This window comes from Lepus europaeus, chromosome 9, assembly GCF_033115175.1.
Source record: "Lepus europaeus isolate LE1 chromosome 9, mLepTim1.pri, whole genome shotgun sequence".
NCBI classification, from domain to species: Eukaryota; Metazoa; Chordata; class Mammalia; order Lagomorpha; family Leporidae; genus Lepus; species Lepus europaeus.
In genome coordinates, this window is record NC_084835.1 from 125,536,582 (window position 1) to 125,560,469 (window position 23,888).

A 23,888-nucleotide genomic window follows, 5' to 3' on the forward strand; every position below is an offset into this window, starting at 1 on the left:
CCGGGAGCCGGCACCGTGGCATAGCAGGTAAAGCCGCTGCCTGCAGCGCTGGCACCCCATATGGGCTCCAGTTCAAATTCCCAGCTGCTCCACTTCCAATCCAGCTGTTTGCTGTGGCCTGGGAAAGCAGTGGAAGATGGCCCAAGACCTTGAGTCCCTGCACCTGGGTGGGAGACCCGGAAAGAAACTCCTGGCTCCTGGCTTTGGATCGGCTCAGCTCTGGCCGGTGTAGCCAGTTGGGGAGTGAACCTGCGGATAGAAGACCTCTCTCTCCTCTCTCTGTGTAACTCTAACTTTCAAATTAATAAATAAATATTAAAAAAAAGTTATACAGCCTTAGATTATTACAAAGTTTAAGCAGTTTATTGGTAATCTACTTAAGTAAAAAGTTAATTCAATGTCAAATGCTAAATTCATATACCTGTGATTTAAGCCTCATTTAGCACAAGGCAATGAAACTATGGAAACACAAACCCTAGTAGTAAGGTGAGCACAGCTCCCTGAGGTTGCCGGTTCTCCAGTTTAACTAAACACACACCTGACTTCCTGTGTCAGAGCACTGCACACCACTCAACATGCAAACACGGACACACTCCGTGCGCAAGCGCGGCCACGGTTAACACGGACACACTCCGTGCGCAAGCGCGGCCACGGTTAACACGGACACACTCCCAGACTCTGAGCTCCCCTGATCTTTCAGTCCCTCCAAACCCCTTCTGCGCCTGGCCCACAAGACCTTTCAGAACAAAATCCTTCCTCCGGCGCTCGCCCCCTGCAGCCCCACCCACCTCCGAGTCCTGCCTTGGGACCAGCTCCCTGTGTTCTGGGCGGGTCAGACATGAGTTCTCTGGTCTCATGGCACTCTCTCTGCTGTTGGGAATCTGTGAATGACTTTCAGGGTTTCAAAACGCTCTGCCCTCGTTCACATGCCTCTTGCTTGGGGCAGACGTTGAAGCTGTGGCCAAAGAGAAGACAGGAGCCAACACAGTGGCTGTGGAAGACAGTTGGAAGCCTTCACAGTGCTCCTGCCGACTGTCCAAGGGGAGCCTCATCAGGAAACTGTTCATGTTCCTTTCACTTTTGATGATAATCATAAAAGTGCCACAAAAGAATTCCAGGGTCATGACCGCCATCATGAGTGACACAGGAAGTTCATGGCCAGCTAGTGACTTCAGAGGAAACAGCCACCCATGTCCTCCACCCTGGGACAGCAACAGTGCCCAAGACAGAAACTATGGCAACGGAGCCAATGCACAGCCCACACCGATATCACCTGTATCTGGATTCAGAACTTATCTCGGTGATGGCAAGACAAGTGGCTTTGGCATGATTTACGACTCCAAGGATTATGCAAAGACAAATGAATCCAACACAGACTTGCAAGACATGGCCTTTGTGAGAAGACTCCGAGGAAACAGCAAGGAGCAAGAACAGGAGGGAGGCCCAGGAGGCTGCCAAGGCCCACAGGTGCTGGCGGAGAGTGAACTGGAGGGGCCATGCTGTGGCACAGCAGGTGAGCCGCCGTCTGCAGTGCCGGGATCCAGTCTCAGCTGCTCCACTTGCAATCCAGTTCCTTGCTAATGCACCTGAAAAAGCAGCAGCTGATGGCCCGAGTACTTGGACCTCTGCCACTCGGGTGGGAGACCTGGGTGGAGACCCAGCAGTTGCAGCCCCTTTGGAGAGTGAACCAGCAGATGGAAGATGTCTGTCTCCCCTTCTCTGTCAGTCTGCCTTTCATATTTCTTTAAAAAGTGAGCTGAAGGAGCCAGCACTGTGGCATAGTGGGTCAAGCCGCCCAGCACCAGTATCCCCTGTGAGCACTGGTTTGTGTCCTGATGCACTTCTGATCCAGCTCTATGCGTGGAAAAGCAGTGGGCCCATGACCTACGTGGGAGACCCAGATGGAGTTCCTGGCTTCAGCCTTGCCCTGGCCAGGCCACCTGGGGAGTGACCCAGCAGATGGAAGATCTCTCTCTTTTTTTTGTGATTCTTTCAAATAAACCTTAAAAAAAAAAAAAAGTGAGCTGAAGATTGGAGAACAGCGGAGTAGATTCTGCAGTGGATCTACAGTGATCACGTGATCTTCTCGTGGGGATTAATACACCGTAAAAACTTAGAAAAAAGAATGCTAGGGGGAGATGCATTCTCAAAGCTGTTAATAAAAGTCATGTAGAAGTTTTTTTAAATAAAGATTTTATTTACTTCTTTATTTGAGAGGTAAAGTTACAGAGAGAGAGAGGGAGGTCTTCCATCCGCTGGTTCACTCCCCAAATGGCCGCAACAGCCAGAGCTGCACCAATCTGAAGCCAGGAGCCAGGAGCTTCTTCCGGGTCTCCTTCGTGGGTGCAGGGGGCAAGGACTTGGGCCATCTTCTACTGCTTTCCCAGGCCACAGCTGAGAGCTGGATCGGAAGAGGAGCAGCCGGGACACAAACTGCCACCCATATGGGATGCTGGCACTGAAGGCAGAGGCTTAGCCCACCGTGCCACAGCACCCACCCTGAAGTTTTTAAAATGGCATTCACACAGAGGCAGGTCCTCATGTACTCATTCTATTTTTCTTTCCAAATTTGCGCCTACATTTTGATAAGAAACCCAGAGAGTGCATCTTGGCCCTGGGTATGGTTCCTTGGGGTGTGTGTGGATGGTAGCCAAGGGCTCCACTGGTGCAACCAGAAAAAGGCAGCCCCCTGTGGACGCGTGGTTTCACATCTGTTCCCCAGGTTCCCCTGTCCATAGCTGTGGCTCTCACTCACTCACGGCTGAGCAGCAGTCGTTTGAATCAGATCTATTTTCTATTTGACTACTTGTTTCCAAACAATGCTGCCACACACGCTCGTGCCCACCTCCTTGTGTGTGCACGCCTGTCTCCAGAACCCGAGTTCCTACCGTCTGTAACCCAGGCTTACAGCCCCGTCAGCTCCTTCCCAGAGCCCCGAAGCAACGGGGAGCAGATGAGGGAAGGGCAGCCATCAGGTCAGCGCTCAAGTGCACACCCTCTGCTGCTACTTAAACTTGGGGCCATCTGAGCTGTAGCCTCTGTCTCTGCCAAGCGTCTACCCGGTAGTGTTATAAGGATCTGTGGCACTGACTTGCGATTTGCTTGCTTTCAAGCCAAAGCAAGGTAGCATGTGAAGACATGGCTCACGTCTGAGCCCTGGGCGGAGCAGCCATGCACAGCCCAACCTACTTTTGGGGGGGCCTCTGCAGAGGTGACTAAGGCTCAATGTGGTTGTGGGTTGGGGCCCTGAGCTCATAGGACAACAGGCCCGGACAACAGTGGGGCTGTGCAGAGGCGCCCACACCCTCACCAGACACCTCACCAGCCGGAACCTCGGCCTGGCACTTCCAGACCCCAGAACTGGGAAGAACCCTGTTACTTACAATGCCCATCCATGGTGCTCACCCAGTGACATGTCCACAAGAAACCTAGACATGGAAGCCACACTAACAACACGTGACCCACACCCCCTGGGAACCTCCCATGGACAGTTCAGCGGTCCCCACACAGCCGCACACCCACCCGTCTCTTCCGGCTTGGGCAACCCTGAGCTCACAGGCTCTCCATCTTCCCACAGCGGGGTGGTCTCAGGGTTCGTCCAATTCTCCTAACGAGGATCGGTAACATCCAACAGTACGATTAAACCGCCAGTGGACAGTCTCCTTAGCACAGCTGTGTGGACTCAGGTGCTCAGTTCTCTGGGCTCCCCACCTAGGGCCCGGCGGCAGCACCAGGTCTGAGGCCCCGTCTGACCATCCTACAGCCCCCCCAGCAGGGCAGCAAGGCCCCGATTCCTCCATGTTCCCAGCAACCCTCACCCTGGTGGCTGTGACACCATGCAAGGGCCTATACTCCTCATTGTACAGAAAAATGAACGAGAGTAAACTACAGGCTTGCACATTGGTATGTACAAAATTTCTCATTAAGCATTCCTTATGTTTTTTTTTATTATTATTATTTTTGACAGGCAGAGTGGACAGTGAGAGAGAGAGACAGGGAGAAAGGTCTTCCTTTGCCGTTGGTTCACCCTCCAGTGGACGCCGCAGCTAGTGTGCTGCGGCCGGCACACCACGCTGATCTGAAGGCAGGAGCCAGGTGCTTCTCCTGGTCTCCCATGGGGAGCAGGGCCCAAGGACTTGGGCCATCCTCCACTGCACTCCCGGGCCACAGCAGAGAGCTGGCCTGGAAGAGGGGCAATCGGAACAGAATCCGGCGCCCTGACCGGGACTAGAACCTGGTGTGCCGGCACCGCTAGGCGGAGGATTAGCCTGTTGAGCCACGGCGCCGGCCTGCATTCCTTATGTTTTAACACTCTCACCCTAACAACAGCACTACATATGTACCCACAAGCACAGCCTCACAGGTGTTGACACGTTTACAAGGTACTACTTACCGAGGCACTGCTTCCTGTGTTAACACGCGTGTGCAGAAAGCAGCCAAGGCAATGCCCAGTCAGAAGAGCCTGGGTCTGAAGCCAGACAGAGGCCGCGGGGCACCAGGGTGCGCACGCCCTCTCGTGTCAGCGTGAATGCACATCGTGGAAGAGAAACAGGCTGAGGAAGGACACCTTTTTCTATTTAAGATTTATATATTTATGTGAAAGGCAGAGAGGGAGGGAGGGATAGAGATGGGGATCTCCTGTCCGCTGGTTCACTCCTCAAACGCCCACACCAGCTGGGGCAGGAACCAGGGACTCTGTCTGGGCCTCCCACACGGGTGGCAGGGGCCCCAACACCTGAGCCATCCACTGCCTGCCCAAGTGCACTAGCAGAAGCTGACCAGATGCAGCGTAGCCAGGGCTCGAGTGCTGCGAGTGGTGCCTTAGCCTGCTGGGCCCAACGCCTGCCCGGAAAGGGACTTCACCCCGGGACAGGACAGTGTGCCTGAGGCAGTGAGGACAGCGCGGCCAGCCCCTGTGGGGAGAGCAGCATTCTGGACGAGCCTCAGGACCACACACCGCAGCCCCGCCAGCAACAGGGTCAGTGCAGACACAGTCAGTGACGGGAGCTCGTGCCGAGGCAGGTGGGCCACCGCCCATCATGCCTGAGTCTTTACGGAGGCGCGCAGAAGAAGGCAGGGCCTGGGGCCGAGCACCAGCAGCCACCAGGAGCCAGGCAGAAGACACAACAGTGCCTTCCGCAGACGGCTAAGCACGCAGAGCAGGACGGCCGCCTCCTGCGTCCAACTCCACGGTTGGCTGGGCAGTCGCACTGCAAAGAGCTCCGGGCCTCAGGCGTGGCTGTCTCCCAAGGCCTGAGGCGCTCTGCAACATCCCCGCACGGGGACGGCCCCACGGCTTCGCCGAGGCCTCAGTACCGGTACTTGGTGGAGTAGTCCTTGGGAGACACAACCAGGCCACGGCCCTTGCGGGCACCACGGTACACAGTCTCGATGATGTCCACCATCTCCTGCTTGTCCTCCATGGCCCAGTTGATCTTGTTGTTGTTGCCGGTGCCCAAGTCGATCATTATATGCTTGTTCCTGAGGGGAAAGGCATCGACTCCCATCAGAATCTCTGAGAACCTGCACGGAGACCCGCCCACTCTCCCCTGCTCCTAGCGCTTGCTCACACCCTTCCAGGACAGACTCTGCTGCACAACGCAGCTCGCTTGGCGCTGTTTTTCCTGGGCTCAAATACCCTCAAGGGCAACTAAAGGTCAGGACACACGAGGGCTGCACTGGTCCCCCTGGAGAAGCACCGGAAGGTTCCACAGTGCTCCGAGATGCTTAGCATGAACTCTACCCAAAGACCCAGACCTGTGAAATTAAAATAACATTTGGCATTTCTGTGACCAAGGAAGCGAAAGGTCTTCACACACTGAACCTCCCAGGAGCCAGACCTCCTCCCTCTGAGTTTGTTCTCACAAGGCGCTTTGTTTAACTTGAGCCTTCCCGGGTTTGCTGAAGACATTCAGTGACTCTTACAGGATCACAGGTCTGGCCTCAGGGGACGGCTCCCATGTGGCCTCCTTTCGACAGGGTGGGCCATGGGCACATCTGATGCTGCTGCTCCACTTCACACGGACACGTCCAGGACAGCCTCCCCACGCTCGCTGGGATTAGGACACTCGTCTCCCACCCCCTCTCGCCTGCTCCACGTCAGCCATCCCTCACACATGCAGGGCTGGGCACACTGAGCTCACTGCCCTCTGGATCTGGGCTGTGCTGCACACAGAGGACGGCCAAGCGCCTGGGCCTCTGCACCTGCATGGGAGAGCCAGATGGAGTTCCTGGCTCCTGGCTTCAGCCTGGCCTGGAGAATAAACCAGTGGATGAAAGATCTCTCCTCTTTTATCATCTGCCTTTCCAACAAATACATAAATATTTTAAAAAGGAAAATAAACCCTCAGACTCTGCAGATGGCAAATACGCTGAAGGCAAGACCAAGGGTGGGAGACCCCAGTCACAAGCGCAAGGGGTGAGCCAGGAATCCCTTCCTGCTCGTGGGGCACCCCAACACTCAAACACAGGACAGTGGAGAGGGCTACCGCAGGAACCAGGATCACAAAGGACCCAGAAGCAAACACGGTTCATGAAGCAGGGAAACTCGGGTACAGGCCCCAGTCTGCCGGGCCGTGGATCGGCGCCTCCCTCCCAGTTCTGTTTCCTGGGCCCGTCCACGCGTGATGGGGCAGTGGACTCCCTTTCCTCTTCAGGGCCACACAGGTGCGGTGGTGTCTGCAGAGCCTCAGCCTGCCCGAGGGACGTGAGGCTGCGGCAGAGGTGCCTGCAGGCAGCGAACTGCTGGTGGGCGCACCCTGACCCCATGGCCGGGAGCCTGCGGCAGCCGTACAAAATGAGCTCTAGAGAGGCCAGGCTCCCAGTCTGAGCCGATGTGACACAGACTGCGCTGGACCACCTGAGCCACTCCAGTCTGCCCAGAGCAGGCAGGCTTGCAGGTCCAGCTGAGACTGTGAGAGGGACTCGACCTGCCAGCGCCTTCCCAGCCCAGCAGGGGCACAGGAACTGCAAGCCCACGAGCACAAGGAGCTGGATGAGCCACAGTGAACGAGAGCAGCCCAGCCGCGATTCTGCCTCGTGCGACCTCGAGTACTGGTGCGGCTGACCCTGCCCTCACCAGCAGGCCTGCGGGCACAGAACACACACCCCAGCTCTGCTCCCCTTGGGAAGCGCCCTTCCCAGAGTGTGGCTGGTGCTCTCACTGTGCTGGCCAAGCTGTTTCCAAATTAACTCAACAGAACTGCAGAGCTGAGAAAACATACTTTAAGCAAAGCCAACTGATAAGGACACTAAACAAAGGTGCTGCTGTGGTAACTGGTGAGTGACCCCGGCAGTGAGAGTAACTTCTCTTCAATGGCACCCTGCTGGCCTTCCGGGCCACTTCATTTCAAGAGGGAAACTTGTTACTGAGTAAACACGGAAACTGGAACTGTACTTGACAAGTATTTAAGACTCACAGGGATCCCTTGGCAACATGACCACGTAACTCGCTTGCTCCTACAGGACTGCTGATCACAGCCAACCTCAGACCACCCGTGCGTGAGATCAGACATACCTGAAGAAAAACATGACCGTGCAGGGGTCGTACAGCTCGTACATCTTGTTGAAGTCAGGCACTTCTGTGATGTCCACAAGATAAATGACTGCAAAATTTTTAACCTAAGAAAAAGAAATTAAGAAAAACTAAAATTACAGATCCATTTGGCTCTCATTATGTTAAAGCACATTAAAAAAAAAACAAGAATCTGTGTCATAATTGGACAATTTTCTTTTTTTAAAAAAATTTTTTGGACAGGCAGAGTGGACAGTGAGAGAGAGAGACAGAGAGAAAGGTCTTCCTTTGCTGTTGGTTCACCCTCCAATGGCCGCCACGGCCAGCGCACCGCGCTGATCTGAAGCCAGGAGCCAGGTGCTTCTCCTGGTCTCCCATGGGGTGCAGGGCCCAAGCACTTGGGCCATCCTCCACTGCACTCCCTGGCACAGCAGAGAGCTGGCCTGGAAGAGGGGCAACCGGGGCAGAATCTGGCACCCTGACCGGGACTAGAATCCAGTGTGCTGGCGCCTCACGGCGGAGGATTAGCCTGTTGAGCCACGGCACCAGCCTGGACAATTTTCAAATGAATTCTCCAACACTTCCTTCCCAGTAAGCTAGCATACAAGGAAACAACACAATGCCATCAGGACCTGGCTTCTGACAATTCACTCTGGCATCTCTCACAGTGCCTTCACAGTGTGGCGCTCACGGGAGATTCCGAGAGCCCACTGAGCTGCCACAACCTGGGCTTGTAGTGCTGAACCACTGCTTTAAACCACAGCTCTACAGCACATGCACAGACCTCAGCCGTCCACGACCTCCCAGCCGTCCCAGACTGTACACCTGCCAGTACCAACAGACCCCCAGGTGATGTTGTACACATTTTCTGTGATTTTTTCTTTAACTGCAAGTTCATCAGGGAATATATTTAGAGAAACCAAAAAAATATAAAAAAGTCAAATCACCTCCAGCCTCAATACCCGCAGGTAACTGGTCTAATTCCTCTGCTACATTTCTCTTCTACCTCTTTTCTCTAATTCTTTTGCCACATTTCCCCCCACTTTCAGGGCATGTTAAAAAAAATTCTATGGGCCAGTGCTGTGGTGTAGCTGGTAAAGCCACCACCTGCAACACCGGCATCCCAAATGGGCATCAGTTCGAGTCCCAGCTGCTCCACTCCTGATCCAGCTCCCTGCTAATGGCCGGGAAAGCAGCAGCAGATGGCCCAAGTGCTTGGGACCCTGCACCCACATGGGAGACCTGGAAGAATCTCCTGGCTCCTGGCTTTGGCTTGGTCCAGCCCCTGGTCGTTGTGGACAACTGGGGAGTGGACCAGTGGATGGAAGATCTCTCTCTTTCAAAAAAAGATTCTATGTGTACTGTTTCTATGAAATGTGATCATACAGTTGTCAGACTACAAGACTGCGTATGCTGCTTTCATTGTGATCATTCCCTTAAATTACCAATCTTCCAGAAACACAAGCTTCTGCATCTTATTTCATCAGTGGCCATGTCATTACTACCCTGTTACTTTGTTTCTGATTTTTCATGACTAAATCAAATGTTCCATTAATACTAATGCTACCTGTGAACTGTACCCTTATACTGTTTACACACTCCATCATTTCCTAAGGATAAATTCCCAAGAGAATCTCTGGAACATGGAATATGACATCTGTAAGGCTCATACAAATACTGCCAACACCCTCTGGAAAGCTTACACCACTTCCGTGTGTTGAGCAGGGCTGTGTCCACACTGCTACATACAAGGTCCAACCTCTATGCTGGGCGTGTGACTTCTCCAGGAACAGCAGGTGGGCCCCCATCACTGCCTGGTGCGCACAAGCTGTGGGCCAAGGAGGACAGGGTGAGGTCCACCCATGGAGGAGGCTCTCTCCCAGGTCCTGGGGAGCACACCCCTGCCCCGACTCTGGACATCAGGTCTCCACATTGTGAGCAGACCCAGCCTGTGACGTCGTCTGGCAGCCCTGGGAGGCAGGCACCCACCCACATTTCTTCACAAAGTCACTCTAACATCCAACTCTAACTTACAGATGGGGTAATATGGTAACTGGGATTTGCTTTAAATGCTGCAGCGTAATCAGGGCTAGACAACGTGAGAATGGCAACGTATTAATAACCACTGCAGCTGAGGGACAGGCACAGAAGGGCTCATTACATGCTCCTCTCTACTTCTGGAAAAATCTGGACTCCACGCGCTCTCCAACGCCCCACTGAAAGCTCAGAGGCCCCTGGAGTCGACGCGGTCCTTCGGTCAGCGGCTTCTCAGCATCGCCAACCTCCGGGTCAAAGCAGGAAGTGACACAGAAGCCACATCTTCTTCAGAGTGTTTTAATATCTATTTTGTAAATGATGACATCCAAATACCTAACTTGATGATTCCATATAATTTTCAAGATGCAAATCCTCATTTTATACAACAGTTTAGAAAGAAGGCTCTCTCCCTTTTCAGTAAGACCTTATAGACCACCCAGAGGAAGATCCACCACCACCGAGCAACAGCACAGCACCCACTCCTCTCTAGCTTCCTGTATAGACTGAGCATGGCTTTGGGCCTCCCAGAGGTAGGAATGTCTGCCATGTCCACTGACATGTCTCGTACACACGTGTGCTGCTAGGTAAGTATGTGTTACATGAAGAGCTTCAAACTCAAAAAACACATCGTCACTGAGAATGATTTTGGAGAGGACCACCATCCTGCCCTACAAGCCAGTCCAGTCCACGCCCACTCAGGGGCCATGCCCGGGTGGTGGAATGAGAAGGCCATGCCAAGATGGCCGCTGGCAAGCCAGCGTCAGTTACTCAGGAATGGCTTTAAAACCCACCTGGCAATGGAGCCTGCCTGGCAACAGGCTGTGATTGGTCAGGGCATAAACCACCCCTTGACCGGATTGGCTGCCTTGGCTATATAAGCTGCTGTAGCAACTGAAATAAACGAGTCTGTGGGCTGCTAGCCTCTGGCCCGCTTTCACCCGACTGCTGTGTGGTGACTCGGCGCCTCTTGCCCCCACCTGATTTCTTCCTCTCAGAAGAAATCAACTTCAACATCTGGCGCGCCAACGTGACTGAGAGAGAGACAGCGTGTCGGACTCGGCAAGGTCCCCCTTGATTTCGGCAAGGCCCCTCGGTGTTTTGTGTGCTGTTCGGTTCTGTGAGGGTGAGCACAGAACCCCCTCCTAGCCCCTTTCCTTGTCCTTGTCCTCGCTCTAAGTGACCGCAGGTTAGGCACACGCCATCCAGTCACATAAGGGACTGATCATCTTCCCTCACTGGAGAGAGGTGACGCTCCAGAGACACCGTGTGGGCATACGGCCTTGACCTAACGAATCAAGGAAGTCCCCCACTGAGCACAGGGCATACTTACAACCTGATACACCACTGTCTGTCCGGCTAACGTAGGGAACTCCTGCATAATGCTGTCAGCTGCTGAGGTGCTAGGAATTTGCTTTGTTATGGCAGCAGTGCTGTGTGTCTTTTCTTTGTCTAGAGTTGGTGTGGCGCACCGCTCTTAACTGCTCAAACATGGGAAAGATACCCCCTCTCAGAATCACACGCAGATTACCAAACACAGTGAATCTGTGAGTGATCAGAGCCTAACACTCCAGGTCCCTGTCTCACAGGTAACAGTTGATGACTTAGGAAGAGAGAGCTCTGACAGTGAAAATGACAATGTAGCAAACAATGAAGCAAACAAGGTAGCAAACATGGTAGCAAACAATGTAGCAATGCCTAGTCAGCCACCCCCCCCCCCCCAATACCCGTGGGATGAACTTAGAGGACCTCTAGACAATAGCTCACGCCAGGTCATCCCATCTGCACCCATTGAGGATCCCCATGTTTGTGGCAGTCCTCAGGCACCCCAGGCTCTCAGGGCAGCCGCTAGAGCCCATCCCACCCACATGTTTGCCGTAAATGTAGGAGTGGACGCAGAATTCAGACCCTGGATTCCAACACCCTTAGAAAGTCTTCTGCTAACCAAGGGTGGAGGATATGCTTGTGTCTTTCCAGAGAATGTGGGACAGCCCATTTGGGCACCAGCCAGAAACATCAAGCCTGCAACTGACAGCCAACCAGAACCAGCTGAACAAGACTGAGAGTCCGCCTTGTTAGTGGACGCACCTGCCCTATCATCCTACCCTGAGAAACTGCCCATAGCCACATCTGTTACTGTTTTATACCCCACTAGCTCTGGTCAACCACTCATGGCCCACAGCCTATGTACAGTCATGCCATTCCTGATAACCATTATTCCTCATTCCTACCCCTATCTGAGCAAGCACTCTTGTGGTCTCTCCATTTGAGCACTGGTTAGTCAACGACGGGTAAGATCCCCTGGGGGACAACCTAAGACAGGCACAGTTGTGTACGGAGACCACATGGAAACGGGGTCAACAATGGTATGGCCAAGAGTCACACCTCCCGTTGCTCAAAAATAAACAAAAAGGGGGAAATGTGGTGGAATGAGAAGGCCGTGCCAAGATGGTTGCTGGCAAGCCAGCGTCAGTTACTCAGGAATGGCTTTGAATCCCACCTGGCAATGGAGCCTGCCTGGCAACAGGCTGTGATTGGTTGGGGAATAGACTACCCCTTGACCGGACTGGCTGCCTTGGCTATATAAGCTGCTGTAGCAACTGAAATAAACGAGTCTGCGGGCTGCTCACCTCTGGCCCACTTTCACCTGACTCCCGGGGTCTGTGTGGTGACTCTGCGCCTCTTGCCCCAACCACACTCCTCCTCTCAGGAACAAATCAACCTCAACACCCGGGCAGGAAGTGGACACTCCCTAGCAAGAAAGGAACCACCCCTGAAGCGTACACACCCAGCGTGGGCAAGCCTGCCGGCCAGCAGCAACTCAATCTCTCTGCTCTGGAGCTCCAGGCTGCAGCCTGTCGGGTGGTTCGCTAGACCCTGGCACCTGCCTCCTACATGGGCTGAACACAGCTGACTGGGCCAGTGCTCCCAAACATTTCACTACAACTCCTATGTATGTTTTACATAGAACTGAAATTAAGGTAGGTGTCCACAGTTTTTCTCCATTTCTGAAAACAGAGAAATGGAAAAACCACTGCTTTGTACCACCCAGTACTGTAACAGTAAACAAGCTCTTACAGGACAGTCAAGTGAAATCAATGTCCTACAGTGGGCAGCGCCTCCCGCTCCCCAGGCTGCCACACCCCTGCTTTTACGCCAGCCAACAGCGAAGTTCTGGGGGAAACCCCTTCCATGCAGCCGCCTGACGGCTTCGGCCAGTGCTGAGGCCGTCATGGGAGCTGTGGAGCCTGCAGAGGACACGACCCCTCCCCTCACTGCACGGCGTGCAGCTGCCCACCATGAAGTCCTCACAGCATAGAAGCCCCCTGCTTGAGTGGCCACAGGGCCCTCAGACATACAGACCGCTTTCCACACAAGGGTTCCATCTCTTACTCCCACCTGGACACCACACTGACCACCACCCAACCACGAAGGGCCACACTGCTTGAATGCAATGTCTCTTTTTCATGTTCTCCTGGTATTTTAAATTTACCTATTTGTATAAGCCTATATGTATCTAGTCATACAAGTCTGTATCTAAAATAACATTTCACCTAATACTTTTGCAGTAACTTCAGCTGGCTGAACCGTACAGGAGGCCTTCAAAAAGTTCATGCAAAATGAGCATTATAAAAAAATGATGCATGGATTTCAAATTTTTGTACCAACATTACTTAATTCAATTTTCCATGAACTTTTGAAACACTTTGAAATGCATAAATCTCACTTATTTGTACTCTATAACTTCAGCCTATCAGGTTGGGTTCTTGTTAATTTGTGTTTTCAAAGGCAGAGAAACAACAGAGTGAGAAATCTCTCTGATGGTTCACTCCCCCAAACACCTCCAACAGCCAGGACTGGGCCAGGCAAAGCCAAGAGAAGAAACTCAACACAGGTCTCCCCGTGAGCGGCAGGGCCTCAGCCCCTGCAGCCACCACCGGCTGCCCCCAGCTCTGCACTAGCAGGAAGCTGGCACTGGGGGCACGGCCAGGACTCAGACCCAGAGACCCCGATATGAGGTACCGGTGCTCCACGCAGCAACTTCATGCCTGCCCATACACCCCACTGGCCTAACGTTTGTTCTTTCAGTCACTACAATAGTAAGTATCTGTTCTAACGCTGCAGTCTGTTTTTCTTCTGAGAAAAGCTACTTATCAAGGAAGGAGTTTATCGTGGCTCAGTCTTGGGGGTCCAGTTCAAGCTCAGGCAGGTCCACTGGTCTGGCCTCTGGTCAGGCCACTGGACTGCAGCGGAGGATTGAGCCAGGAGCAGAAGGGCTGGGCCTGACTGAGGCTTTCCCAACAACCCTCTTGCAAGAACCACCTTCTAAAGGCAACAACCAGGAGCCAAAGACCTCTCACTAGGACCTACCTCTAACCACCTTGTTTCTTCTTCTGAGAGGGGGAGGGATCTCCATCGACTCACTGGTTCACTCCCCAAGTACCCATAAAGGCCTGGGCTACAGGGAGGAGCTGGGAACCCAACACAGGTCTCCCAGGTAGGGGCCAGAAACTCAATTGCTCCCCTAGAATCATTAAGTGATAACCAGGTTTCAACATCCCCAAGAGCTCGGGCTTTCAGTCTTGTTAACACCACAGTAGCCCTTCTAGGAGTCACACAATCCACCTCCCCATTAAAATGAAGCACTTGGGCAGTGCTACAGCCTGGTGGGTAGTGGCATCAGCATCCCATACCGGAACGCTGACTGGACTCCTGTCCCACTTCTTTTTTTTTTTTTTTTTTCTTTTTTAAAAGACTTGTTTATTTGAAAGGCAGAGTTACAGAGAGGCAGAGAGAGAGAGAGAGAGAGAGAGAGAGAGAGAGAGAAAGGTCTTCCTGGTTCACTCCCTAGTTGGGTGCAACGGCTGGAGCCGCGCCGATCCAAAGCCAGGCCAGGAGCTTCTTCCAGGTCTCCCACGTGGGTCCAGGGGCCCAGGGACTTGGGCCATCTTCTACTGCTTCCCAAGGCCATAGCAGAAAGGTGGATTGGAAGAGGAGCAGCTGGGACTTGAACCGGTGCCCAAATGGGATGCTTGCACTGCAAGAAGTAGCTTCACCCGCTACACCACAGCACCAGCCCCGCTCCCTTTTTTTCCCTTAAAGGTTTGATTTATTTATTTGAAAGGTAGACTTACAGATAGAGACAGAGAGAGAGGGAGGGAGGGAGGGGAGAGAGATCTTCCATCTGCTGGTTCACTCCCCAAATGGCCGCAATGGCCAGAACTGGGCTGATCCAAAGCCAGGAGCCAGGAACCAGAGCTTCTTCTGGGTCTCCCATACTGGTGCAGAGGCCCAAGGACTTGGGCCATCTCCTACCGCTTTCCCAGGCCACAGCAGAGAGCTGGATTGGAAGAGCAGCCGGAACACGAAACAGCACGCCTATGAGATGCCAGGGCCACAGGCGGAGGCTTAGCCCACTACGCCACACTGCCAGCCCCGTCCCACTTCTGATCAGCTCCTTACTAATGCTCCTGAGAAAGCAGTGCAAGACGGCCCACGGCCCACGTGCTTGGATCCTTGCCACCCACGTGGGACACAGATGGAGTTCATGGCTGCCTGGCTTCAGCTTGGCCCAGCCCTGACCACTGCAGCCATTTGAGAAGAGAACCAGAAGATGGAAGATCTCTCTCTCTCTGTCCCTCTGCCCTTCAAATAAATCAAAAAAAAAAAAAAAAAAAAAAAAAAAAAAAAAAACACCTTAGAAAATGCCTGTCTGAAGGCTGCCCTGCTGGCAATCACCCACCCACATGTTCATCGTTTCTCAGCCAAACATGAATCCACCCAAACTCCTAGGAAAAAGGGTCTGGGCAGTCGACCAGGACCACGGACTTCTGAAGCCTCACTTTTTACATTCTGGGAGACGGCGCTGTGGAGCAGCGGGTTGAGCTTCCGCCTGCAGTGCCGGCATCCCATGTGGGCAGTGGCTCAAGTCCGGGCTGCTCCACGTCCAATCCAGCTCCCTGCTGATGAGCCTGGGAAAACAGAGGAAGGTGGCCTGAGTTAGGGTCAAGTCCTGACATTTCAAACTTGACTCTAAACTGGGATGGACAAAGACTGGGAGCAGGACCGAGGATCGCCCATCACCCGCTGGTGCTGCAGAGGTGGGTTTTCAGTTTCACTGGTCTTTCTACTAAAACTTTAAATTTCAAAAATTCCCGTTGAGCTTCCCCAAAAAGGGACAGAGAATGAAAAATTCGTATTTTATCCTTATACAGTAAGAAAACAAAACACTAAAAGCTTTTCAATGCATTTCAAGTTCCCGTGTGTGTTTCAGAAAGACTTACTTATTTGAAAGGCAGAGTTACAGAGAAAGGACAGAGAAAGACCGTTATCTTCCATCCACTGGTTCACTCCCCAGATAGCTGCGTTGGCTGGGACTGGGCCCTGCTAAAGCATGGAGCTTCCTCGGGGTCTCCCATACAGGTGCGGGGGCCCAGGCACTTGGATCAGAAGTGGAGCAGCCACAAATCGAACCTGTGCCCTTATGGGAGGCAGGCACTGCAAGTGGGAGCTTAGCCCACTGTATCACACACCAGGCCCTTAAGCTGGTGTTCTAATAGAAGACCACCACCTGCAGTGCCAGCATCCCATATGGGCACCGGTTCAGTCCCAGCTGCTCCACTTCTGATCCAGCTCCCTGCTAATGCACTTAAGAAAGCAGTAGAAGACGGCCCAAGGGCTCGGGCCCCTGCACCTGCTGGGGATCCCCAGAAAAAGCCTGGCTCCTGATCAGCCCAGCTCCAGCCATTATGGCTATCTGGGGAGTAAACCAGGGGACGGAAGATTTGTTTCTTTCTCTCTTTCTCTGTAACTCTGCCTTTCAAATAAATAAAATATTTAAAAAAGTATCGGCTCTGCTCGGTGGCACAAGTTAATCCTCCACCTGCGGCACCAGCATCCCATATGGGCACCGGTTCTAGTCCTGGCCGCTCCTCTTCCAGTCCAGCTCTCTGCTGTGGCCTGGGAAAGCAGTAGAAGATGGCCCAAGTCCTTGGGCCCCTGCACCCACATAGAAGACCGGGAAGAAGCACCTGGCTCCTGGCTTTGGATTGGTGCAGCTCCAGCTGTTGTGGCCGTTTGGGGAGTGAACCAACAGAAAGAAGACCTCTCTCTGTTTCTCTCACTGTCTGTAACTCTACCTCTCAAATAAATAAATAAAATCTTAAAAAAAAAAAAAAAAAAAAAAAAGTATCAGGCCAGCGCTGCGGCTCACTTGGCTAATCTTCTGCCTGCAGCGCTGGCACCCTGGGTTCTAGTCCCGGTTGGGGTGCCGGATTCTGTCCCAGTTGCTCCTCTTCCAGTCCAGCTCTTTGCTGTGGCCCGGGAGGGCAGTGGAGGATGGCCCAAGTCCTTGGGCCCTGCACCCGTATGGGAGACCAAGAGAAGCACCTGGCTCTTGGCTTCGGATTAGTGCGGTGTGCCGGCCACAGCGGCCATTGGGGGGTGAACCAATTGTAAAAGGAAGATATTTGTCTCTGTCTCTCTCACTGTCCACTCTGCCTGTCAAAAAAAAAAAAAGTATCAAAAATCCCAATTATTGGATAAAAATTTGAAAAAACAAAGATAAATGTCCAGAAGTGAGCCCAGTTAAAGTGTCCTAATGAACAGGTTCGATACCACACAGTGTGTGCACTAATGACAAGACTCAGTCTTCACCTAACGGGTTAGAGAGAAACCCAGCGAGGTCCTAAGCCCCTCCAGGAGCACCCGGCCACCTGTCCCCAGCCGAGAGCACAGTGCCAGCAGCAGGAGCTGACACCGACGGACACAGGGCACGGAGACCACAGACAGGTGTGCCCACCCGCTGGCTGCAGGGCTTCCCTGCCGCATCTCGGCACACCTGTGCTTTTGCTGACACACAGACCCCGTTCCCCAGGACTCCTCGTGCCCCTACTCTCTTGGGGCCCAGAGGGACAGGCAGAAGGGCAGGTGACTAAGGCATCCTGCTCTGCCCGAACCCGAGGGGTTCCTGAGAGTGTGGCCCAAGGCCACGTCACAGCAGAACCTGGGCAGCGCCTCTAAGAGCCCACAGCACCAGAACCTGGGCAGCACTTGGGAAGGGGCCCTGAACCCCCGCACCAATGGAGGGCAGGCGAGAAAGGGCGGCTTTGCTGCTGCTTTTCACTTAGTTATGAAATATCAATAGTAACTAACACTTACTAACACTTAATAGTGTTGCCAAATAAAAGTTTCCTAAAACTGTCCTATTTACACAGAACACAAAAGAGTACACAGTACTGCCCTACAGCCGCACCGCTACGTCAACAGACGAGCCGAGGACCACCTGGGTACTGATTCTAACAACACCGTGGGCGGGTTAAGCAGCTGTGGGTGACACCAGCATCCCACATGGACCCTAGTTCAAGTCCCCCGGCTGCTCCACTCGCGATCCAGCTCCCTGCTTATGTGCCTGGGCGGGCAGCGAGCACTGCCCAGCCCCTGACTCCAACTCTGCCCTTCACATAAATACTGAAGAAACAAACCAAACCCCAGCAAGTAAACAAGGTGTCAGGCCCGGCTCCCTCAGCTGCTCACGGTCAGCCCAGGAAGGTCCCAGCGAGGGAGCGAGGGCAGCAGCAACCTCAACAACCTGACCTGAGACAGTCCCTGGGCACAGGAGGAGGAGCCGGACACAGGGAGGGGGGCCCAGACACAGAGAGGCGGGTGGGGCCAGATGCGGGGTTGGGGGGGGCCCTGGACACAGACACGAGGCAGGGGTGGGGGGCCTGGACACCGGCACGCCGTGGGGAGCATGGACACAGACAGGGGCGGTGGGGCCTGGACACAGACACGGACGGGATGGGGGGCCAGGACACAGACACGGGGAGGGGAGGCCAGGACACAGACACGGGGTGGGGGGCATGGACACAGACACGGGTGGGGAGGCTGGACACAGACATGAGGCGGTGGGGCCTGGACACAGACACGGGATGGGGAGGCCTGGACACAGACACGGGGTGGGGAGCATGGACACAGACACGGGGCGGTGGGGCCTGGACACGGACATGAGGCAGCCCGGGAAATGGAAGCGCACACTTGGGGCAGGGGCCGCGCAGCCGGCCTGGGTCCTCTCCCAGGAGCCGCCGCCTACCTTCTCCGCGATGCTGTACAGCACCTCGTCCATCTTCATACACGTGGGGTCCCAGTCGTGTCCGAAGCGAATAACGACCACGCGGTCCTCCTCCGACAGGATGGCCTGGTCCACCTGCCAGCCGTTGTGCAGGTGCGGGAGCATGTACGACATGGCGGGCTCGGGGACGACGCCTGCGGGGCGGTGTCTCGCTCAGCCCCCGGAGGCCCGGCGAGCCCCCCGCCCAGGCCAGGCCGCCCCCGAGAGCCCGGCGAGCCCCCCGCCCGGCCCAGGCCGCCCTCGAGCGCCCGGTGAGCCCCCCGCCCCGCCCGGCCGCCCCCGAGCCCCCCGCCCCGCCCGGCCCAGGCCGCCCTCGAGCGCCCGGTGAGCCCCCCGCCCCGCCCGGCCGCCCCCGAGCCCCCCGCCCCGCCCGGCGAGCCCCCCGCCCCGCCCGGCCCAGGCCGCCCCCGAGCGCCCGACGAGCCCCCCGCCCCGCCCGGCCGCCCCCGAGCCCCCCGCCCCGCCCGGCGAGCCCCCCGCCCCGCCCGGCCCAGGCCGCCCCCGAGCGCCCGGCGAGCCCCCCGCCCGGCCAGGCCGCCCCCGAGCCCCCCGCCCCGCCCGGCGAGCCCCCCGCCCCGCCCGGCCCAGGCCGCCCCCGAGCGCCCGGCGAGCCCCCCGCCCGGCCAGGCCGCCCCCCGCCCGGCGAGCCCACCGAGTCCCCACGCACCTTCCGGCGGCACCACAGTCTCCCGGACCAGAGCACCTAGAGCGCGGGCACGCGACGCCTACGTGCGCGCTCTCGACGCAGTGCGTGCGGCGTGCGTCGGGACGCGGCGCGCGGCGGCGGCCCTGGGGGCGCGGCCGTCGCTGGGCCCGGCGTGCGCCCGAGGTCGCCGCGCTCGTCCGGCCCGGCTCGGACGCGACCGGACGAGGCGGCGCCTGTGTCCGTCTGCCTGGCCCAGCGTCGGCGCCGGCCCGGCAGCCGTCCTCGGGGCTCGCTCCGCGGGCGGCGAGTGACGCCCGCACAGCCTGGTCGCGCCGCCGTGACGTCGTCCCCAGTGACGTGGAGAGTGACGGGGTCGGCGCCCCGCGGTCGGTCTTCCGGTTCGTGACGGCGCGGGGCGGGCTGGCGGCCGCGGGGAGCGGCCCACGCGGGAGCGGCGCACGCGGGAGCGCCGTGGCCGCAGGCCGCGACGTCGCCGGAGCCCCCGGGACGGAGGCTGCTAGCGCGGGACGTTGCGCGGGGCCGGCCCGGCGGGGGGCTCAGCTCGAGCGCTCGGGCCGCGGGCGGCCTCGGGGCACAGGCAGAATGTGAGACGAGGCTAGCCCCAAGGGCTGAGGGTGAAGTCGGGAGTCTCGGGTGCTAGCGGGGCGGGGGCGGCGCCAGTGCCCCCGCGGAGCCCCGGCCCCACGTCACAGTGTGGCCTTTTTAAATGTATTCATCTGAGAGAGGCAGGGGAGAGAGCGTCCGTCCACGGTTCACGCCCCAGATGGGCCCATCTGGAGCCAGGAGCTTCCTCCAGGTCTCCCACGCGGGTGCAGGGCCCGCGCACTCAGGCCGTCTTCCGCCGCTTTCCCAGGCCATAGCAGGGGGCTGGATCGGGAGTGCAGCAGCCAGGACTCGAACTGGTGCCCGTTTGGGATGGCAGCCCGCCACACCACAGCACTGGCCCGAGATTGATTCATTTATCAGAGACAGATCTTCCGTCCTCTGGTTCATTCCTTTTCTGGCCTCGCAGCCAGGGCTGCCCGGGCCGGAGCCAGGAGCCCCGAGCCCCGTCCTGGGCCACCAGGAGCACTTGGGCCGCCTGCTGCTGCCTCCCGGGGCACAGTAGCAGGAAGTCTGGATTGGAAGTGCAACACCTGGGACTCTAACCAGCACTCCCATGTGGGTTGCCGGTATCGAAGTCCTCACCCCTGACTACTCTTCTCGTTCCTAAGAAAGAAGCCAAGCTAGCTTTCCAAAATTCGTAGCTCTCAGGCTCTGTCCGCGGCACTTTGGGGATATAGAAGAGGAAGTAAGAACACGTTTGGGGGCACGAGGGATGCATATTCCCTGTCTCATTGTCCTCCCTTCGGGGAGTACTGCGGTGCCAGCCACTCCGGCCCCGCAGGGAGGTTTCAGAAGGCTGGCTCTGGGTGGGGTGTGGTTGGACGGGAAAGACCTTGTGTTTGCTTAGCTGCAGACACCCTGCGTCCAGGCCTGTGAAAAGGGCCTCAGAATTGTCCCGAGTGTTCTTCGAAAGGGGTCAGTGTCCACTTGCTGCTCGTGCTGAGGCGGCCGAGGCTGGATCGGGGTTCACTGGTGCTGTGTGGCTGTGGGCACGGCTGCGCCTCCACACGTCGCAGGGTGAAACGTAGGAGAAAGCCGTTGGCAGAAGACTGTGAGTGCATTAATGTAGAAAGCGGAAGCCACTCACGGTTGTTCAGGAAGTCGTGTGTGCAGAGGGAGGGGACTCAGGACCGTCAGCGTCAGGACAGCGCTCACCGGAGCTGCAGCAGGAGGAGCTGCCGGAGGGGCTGTGCCGCGGCTGCTGCACTGCCAGGGGCTCGCTTTATTACTGTTCTTTATAGCTGAGATGTGTCACAAATATTCTTGCATGTGTATATAATTTTTTTAAAGAGTTCTTTGAAATTTATTTGAAAGGCAGTTAGGAGGAGGAGAGAGAGATACCTTCCATCCACTGTTTAACTCCCCAGATGCTTGCAATGGCCAGGGCTGGACCAGGCTGCATCCAGGAGCCCAGAACTTCTTCCAGGTCTCCCACCAGGGTGCAGGGGCCCAAAGACTTGGGCCAGCCTCCACTGCTTTCCCAGGTGCATCAGCAGGGAGCTGGATTGGAAGTGGAGCAGCTGGGTCTGGAACCGGTGCCCATATGGGATGCCGATGCCGGCTCTTTGTGTGTGTATAAGTAAAAGAGCTGTTCCGTTGAGGTGGATTCCTTCTGAGAGGAGGAGTGTGGTGGGGGCAAGAGGCGCGGAGTCACCACACAGACCCCGGGAGTCAGGAGTCGGGAGTCAGGGTGAAAGCGGGCCAGAGGCCAGCTGCCGGCAGACTCGTTTATTTCAGTTGGTGCAGCAGCTTAAATAGCCAAGGCAGCCAATCCGGTCAAGGGATGGTTTATCCCCTAACCAGTCACAACCTGTTGCCATGTGGTTTCCAAAGCCACCAATCACAGCCTGTTGCCAGGTGGATTTCAAAGCCATTCCTGAGTAACTGACACTTGCTTGCCAGCGGCCATCTTGGCACAGCCTTCTTACTTTTTCAATATCGACTTCCACCTGAACAGGAAATGCCTGGCGATCTGTGTTTCTTCCTGCTGGGTTGGATCCAGTAGACTCCTCTGGGTAGGTGGTTGGACTGGAATAAAACTTGCAGTGGTCTTTTGTGACGACTGGTGATACCCATTTTTTGCAAGGCAGTGCTGGCTCAAGGGCTTTTTATGGTCTTGAAGTGAACATAACACCCACGCTCTCTTGGTCGAGACTTTGCAGTGCTGTTTTGGGAAAGCCTCCCTCTGCCTTTTACTCTGTGTTGCCCATGAGCACGAGCTGGATGGGGTGTCAAATGCTGAGAGTAGAGTCGCGAGCAGGATCGTGTACCGACCATCGGGGGGCGTTCCGCACTGGAGGCTGAGACCGCAGACGGATCACACTGTGGTGTGGGGGTGCCGGAGCCCTGTGGGGGTTCGGGGAGGTACGAGAGCACTTAGCACGGGCATGGGGAACATGCTTAGTGTGAGAGATTCACGATAGGCCTCTTAGGGACCTGCTGTTCAGGTTGGGACCAGCAGGATGAGTGAGAAACAACATGGCTCCTTTTTTAAAAAGCTTTAGGGTCTGGCACTGTGGCATAGTAGCTTAAGCAGTGCCGGCATCCCATATGGGTGCTGGTTCAAATCCCAGCTGCTCTTCCTCCAATCCAGCTCTCTGCTATGACCTGGGAAAGCAGCAGAAGATGGCCCAGGTGCTTGGGCCCCTGCACCCACGTGGGAGACCTGGAAGAAGCTCCTGGCTCCTGGCTCCTGGCTTCAGGTCAGCCCAATCCCAGTCGCTGCAGCCATTTAGGGAGTGAACCAGTGGATGGAAGACCTCTCTCTCTCTCTCTCTCTCTCTCTCTCTCTCCCTCTCCCTCTCCCTCTCCCTCTCCCTCTCCCTCTTTCTGTAACTCTACCTCTCAAATAAATGTTTAAAATATTTTCAAAAGCTTTATTTATTCACTTGACAGGCAGTGACAGAAATGAAGAGACAGTGATCTTCCATCACTCCCCAGATGATCACAACAGCCAGGGCTGGGCCAGGCTGGAGCCAGGAGCCAGGAGCTCCTTCCGGGTCTCCCCTGTGGGTCAGGGGCCCAGGCACCTGGGCCACCTTCTGCTGCTCTCCCAGGTGGGTTAGCAGGGAGGGGACGCCGGTGTCACAGGCAGTGGCTTAACTGCGCCACAGTACTGGCCCCTAGGTGGGTTGTTTGTTTTAGCTGGGAGTTCACCAGACTGGAGTGACTCTAGCATTTTGGTTCCTGCCAGCACAGTGGAAGCCCTGTGTAAACAGTGAGACCAAACGGGCCGCTTCCCCAGGCGGAAACTGCAGGCCGCCTCTCAGGTGTGTTCTCTGTCCTGTTTCTGGGATTGCCACAGGATCTCCCTCTCAGGCTCCCCCAGGGCAGGCCTGAGCCTTGCGGCTGTGCTGTCCCATTTACAAATTGCTGAATGCTCAAATAAACGCTTTAACATTTTAATGTGCCCAAGTTTTTCCTTTATGATAGTATGTCAGAAAGTTCATGGAAAAAGGAATTCAAAGTAATTTGTGGTGCTGGCACCGTGGCACAGCGGGTTAACACCCTGGCCTGAAGTGCCAGCATCCCATATGGGCGCCGGTTCTAGTCCCAGTTGCTCCACTTCAGATCCAGCTCTCTGCTATGGCCTGGGATAGCAGCAGAAGATGGCCCAAGTCCTTGGGCCCCTGCACCCGCGTGGAAGACCCGGAAGAAGCTCCTGGCTCCTGGCTTCGGATCGGGGCAACTCCGGCCGTTGCAGCCATCTGGGGAGTGAACCAGCGGATGGAAGACCTCTGTCTCTGTCTCTACCTCTCTCTGTAACTGTCTTTCAAATAAATAAAATAAATCTTTAAAAAAAAAGAAAATTTGTTTTGGTAAAAAGACAATTTAAATTCCAGGCATAGTTTTTTTTGAATTACATGTACTTCTGTGAACTTTGAAGATCCCCACATACACAAAGATTTCAAAAATTTTTTGTACCAAAATAAACTTAC

At 55.6% G+C, this 23,888-nt stretch overlaps 1 protein-coding gene across 3 annotated transcripts; it reads right to left on the minus strand.

Moving 5' to 3' along the window:
* Nucleotides 1–412: 412 nt before the first annotated feature.
* On the minus strand, nucleotides 413–19,429 carry TXNL4A (thioredoxin like 4A). 3 transcript variants are annotated; one of them, XM_062201833.1, is made up of 4 exons: nucleotides 19,345–19,429; nucleotides 18,639–18,811; nucleotides 7,517–7,620; nucleotides 413–5,481 (listed from the first exon to the last, which is right to left on the minus strand). In XM_062201833.1, exons 2-4 carry the CDS (start codon nucleotides 18,789–18,791, stop codon nucleotides 5,310–5,312), a joined length of 429 nt encoding a protein of 142 aa, XP_062057817.1. In that variant the 5' UTR covers nucleotides 18,792–18,811; nucleotides 19,345–19,429; the 3' UTR covers nucleotides 413–5,309. The 3 variants fall into 3 exon arrangements, with proteins under 3 accessions (XP_062057817.1, XP_062057818.1, XP_062057819.1); XM_062201834.1 differs by lacking the exon at nucleotides 19,345–19,429 and adding an exon at nucleotides 9,217–9,341 and having other exon boundaries at nucleotides 18,639–18,724; XM_062201835.1 differs by lacking the exons at nucleotides 18,639–18,811; nucleotides 19,345–19,429 and adding an exon at nucleotides 15,391–15,478.
* Between the last annotated feature and the right edge of the window lie 4,459 nt (nucleotides 19,430–23,888).

What these genes read in the sequence shown, in the direction of transcription:
- TXNL4A (XM_062201833.1), bottom strand. Translation starts at nt 18,791, where the DNA reads ATGTCGTACATGCTCCCGCACCTGCACAACGGCTGGCAGGTGGACCAG. An exon ending in TGTACAGCATCGCGGAGAAG is followed by an intron (nt 7,621 to 18,638) that starts GTAGGCGGCGGC and finishes TCTTTTTCTTAG; the next exon opens with GTTAAAAATTTTGCAGTCAT. An exon ending in ACGGTCATGTTTTTCTTCAG is followed by an intron (nt 5,482 to 7,516) that starts GTATGTCTGATC and finishes CTTTCCCCTCAG; the next exon opens with GAACAAGCATATAATGATCG.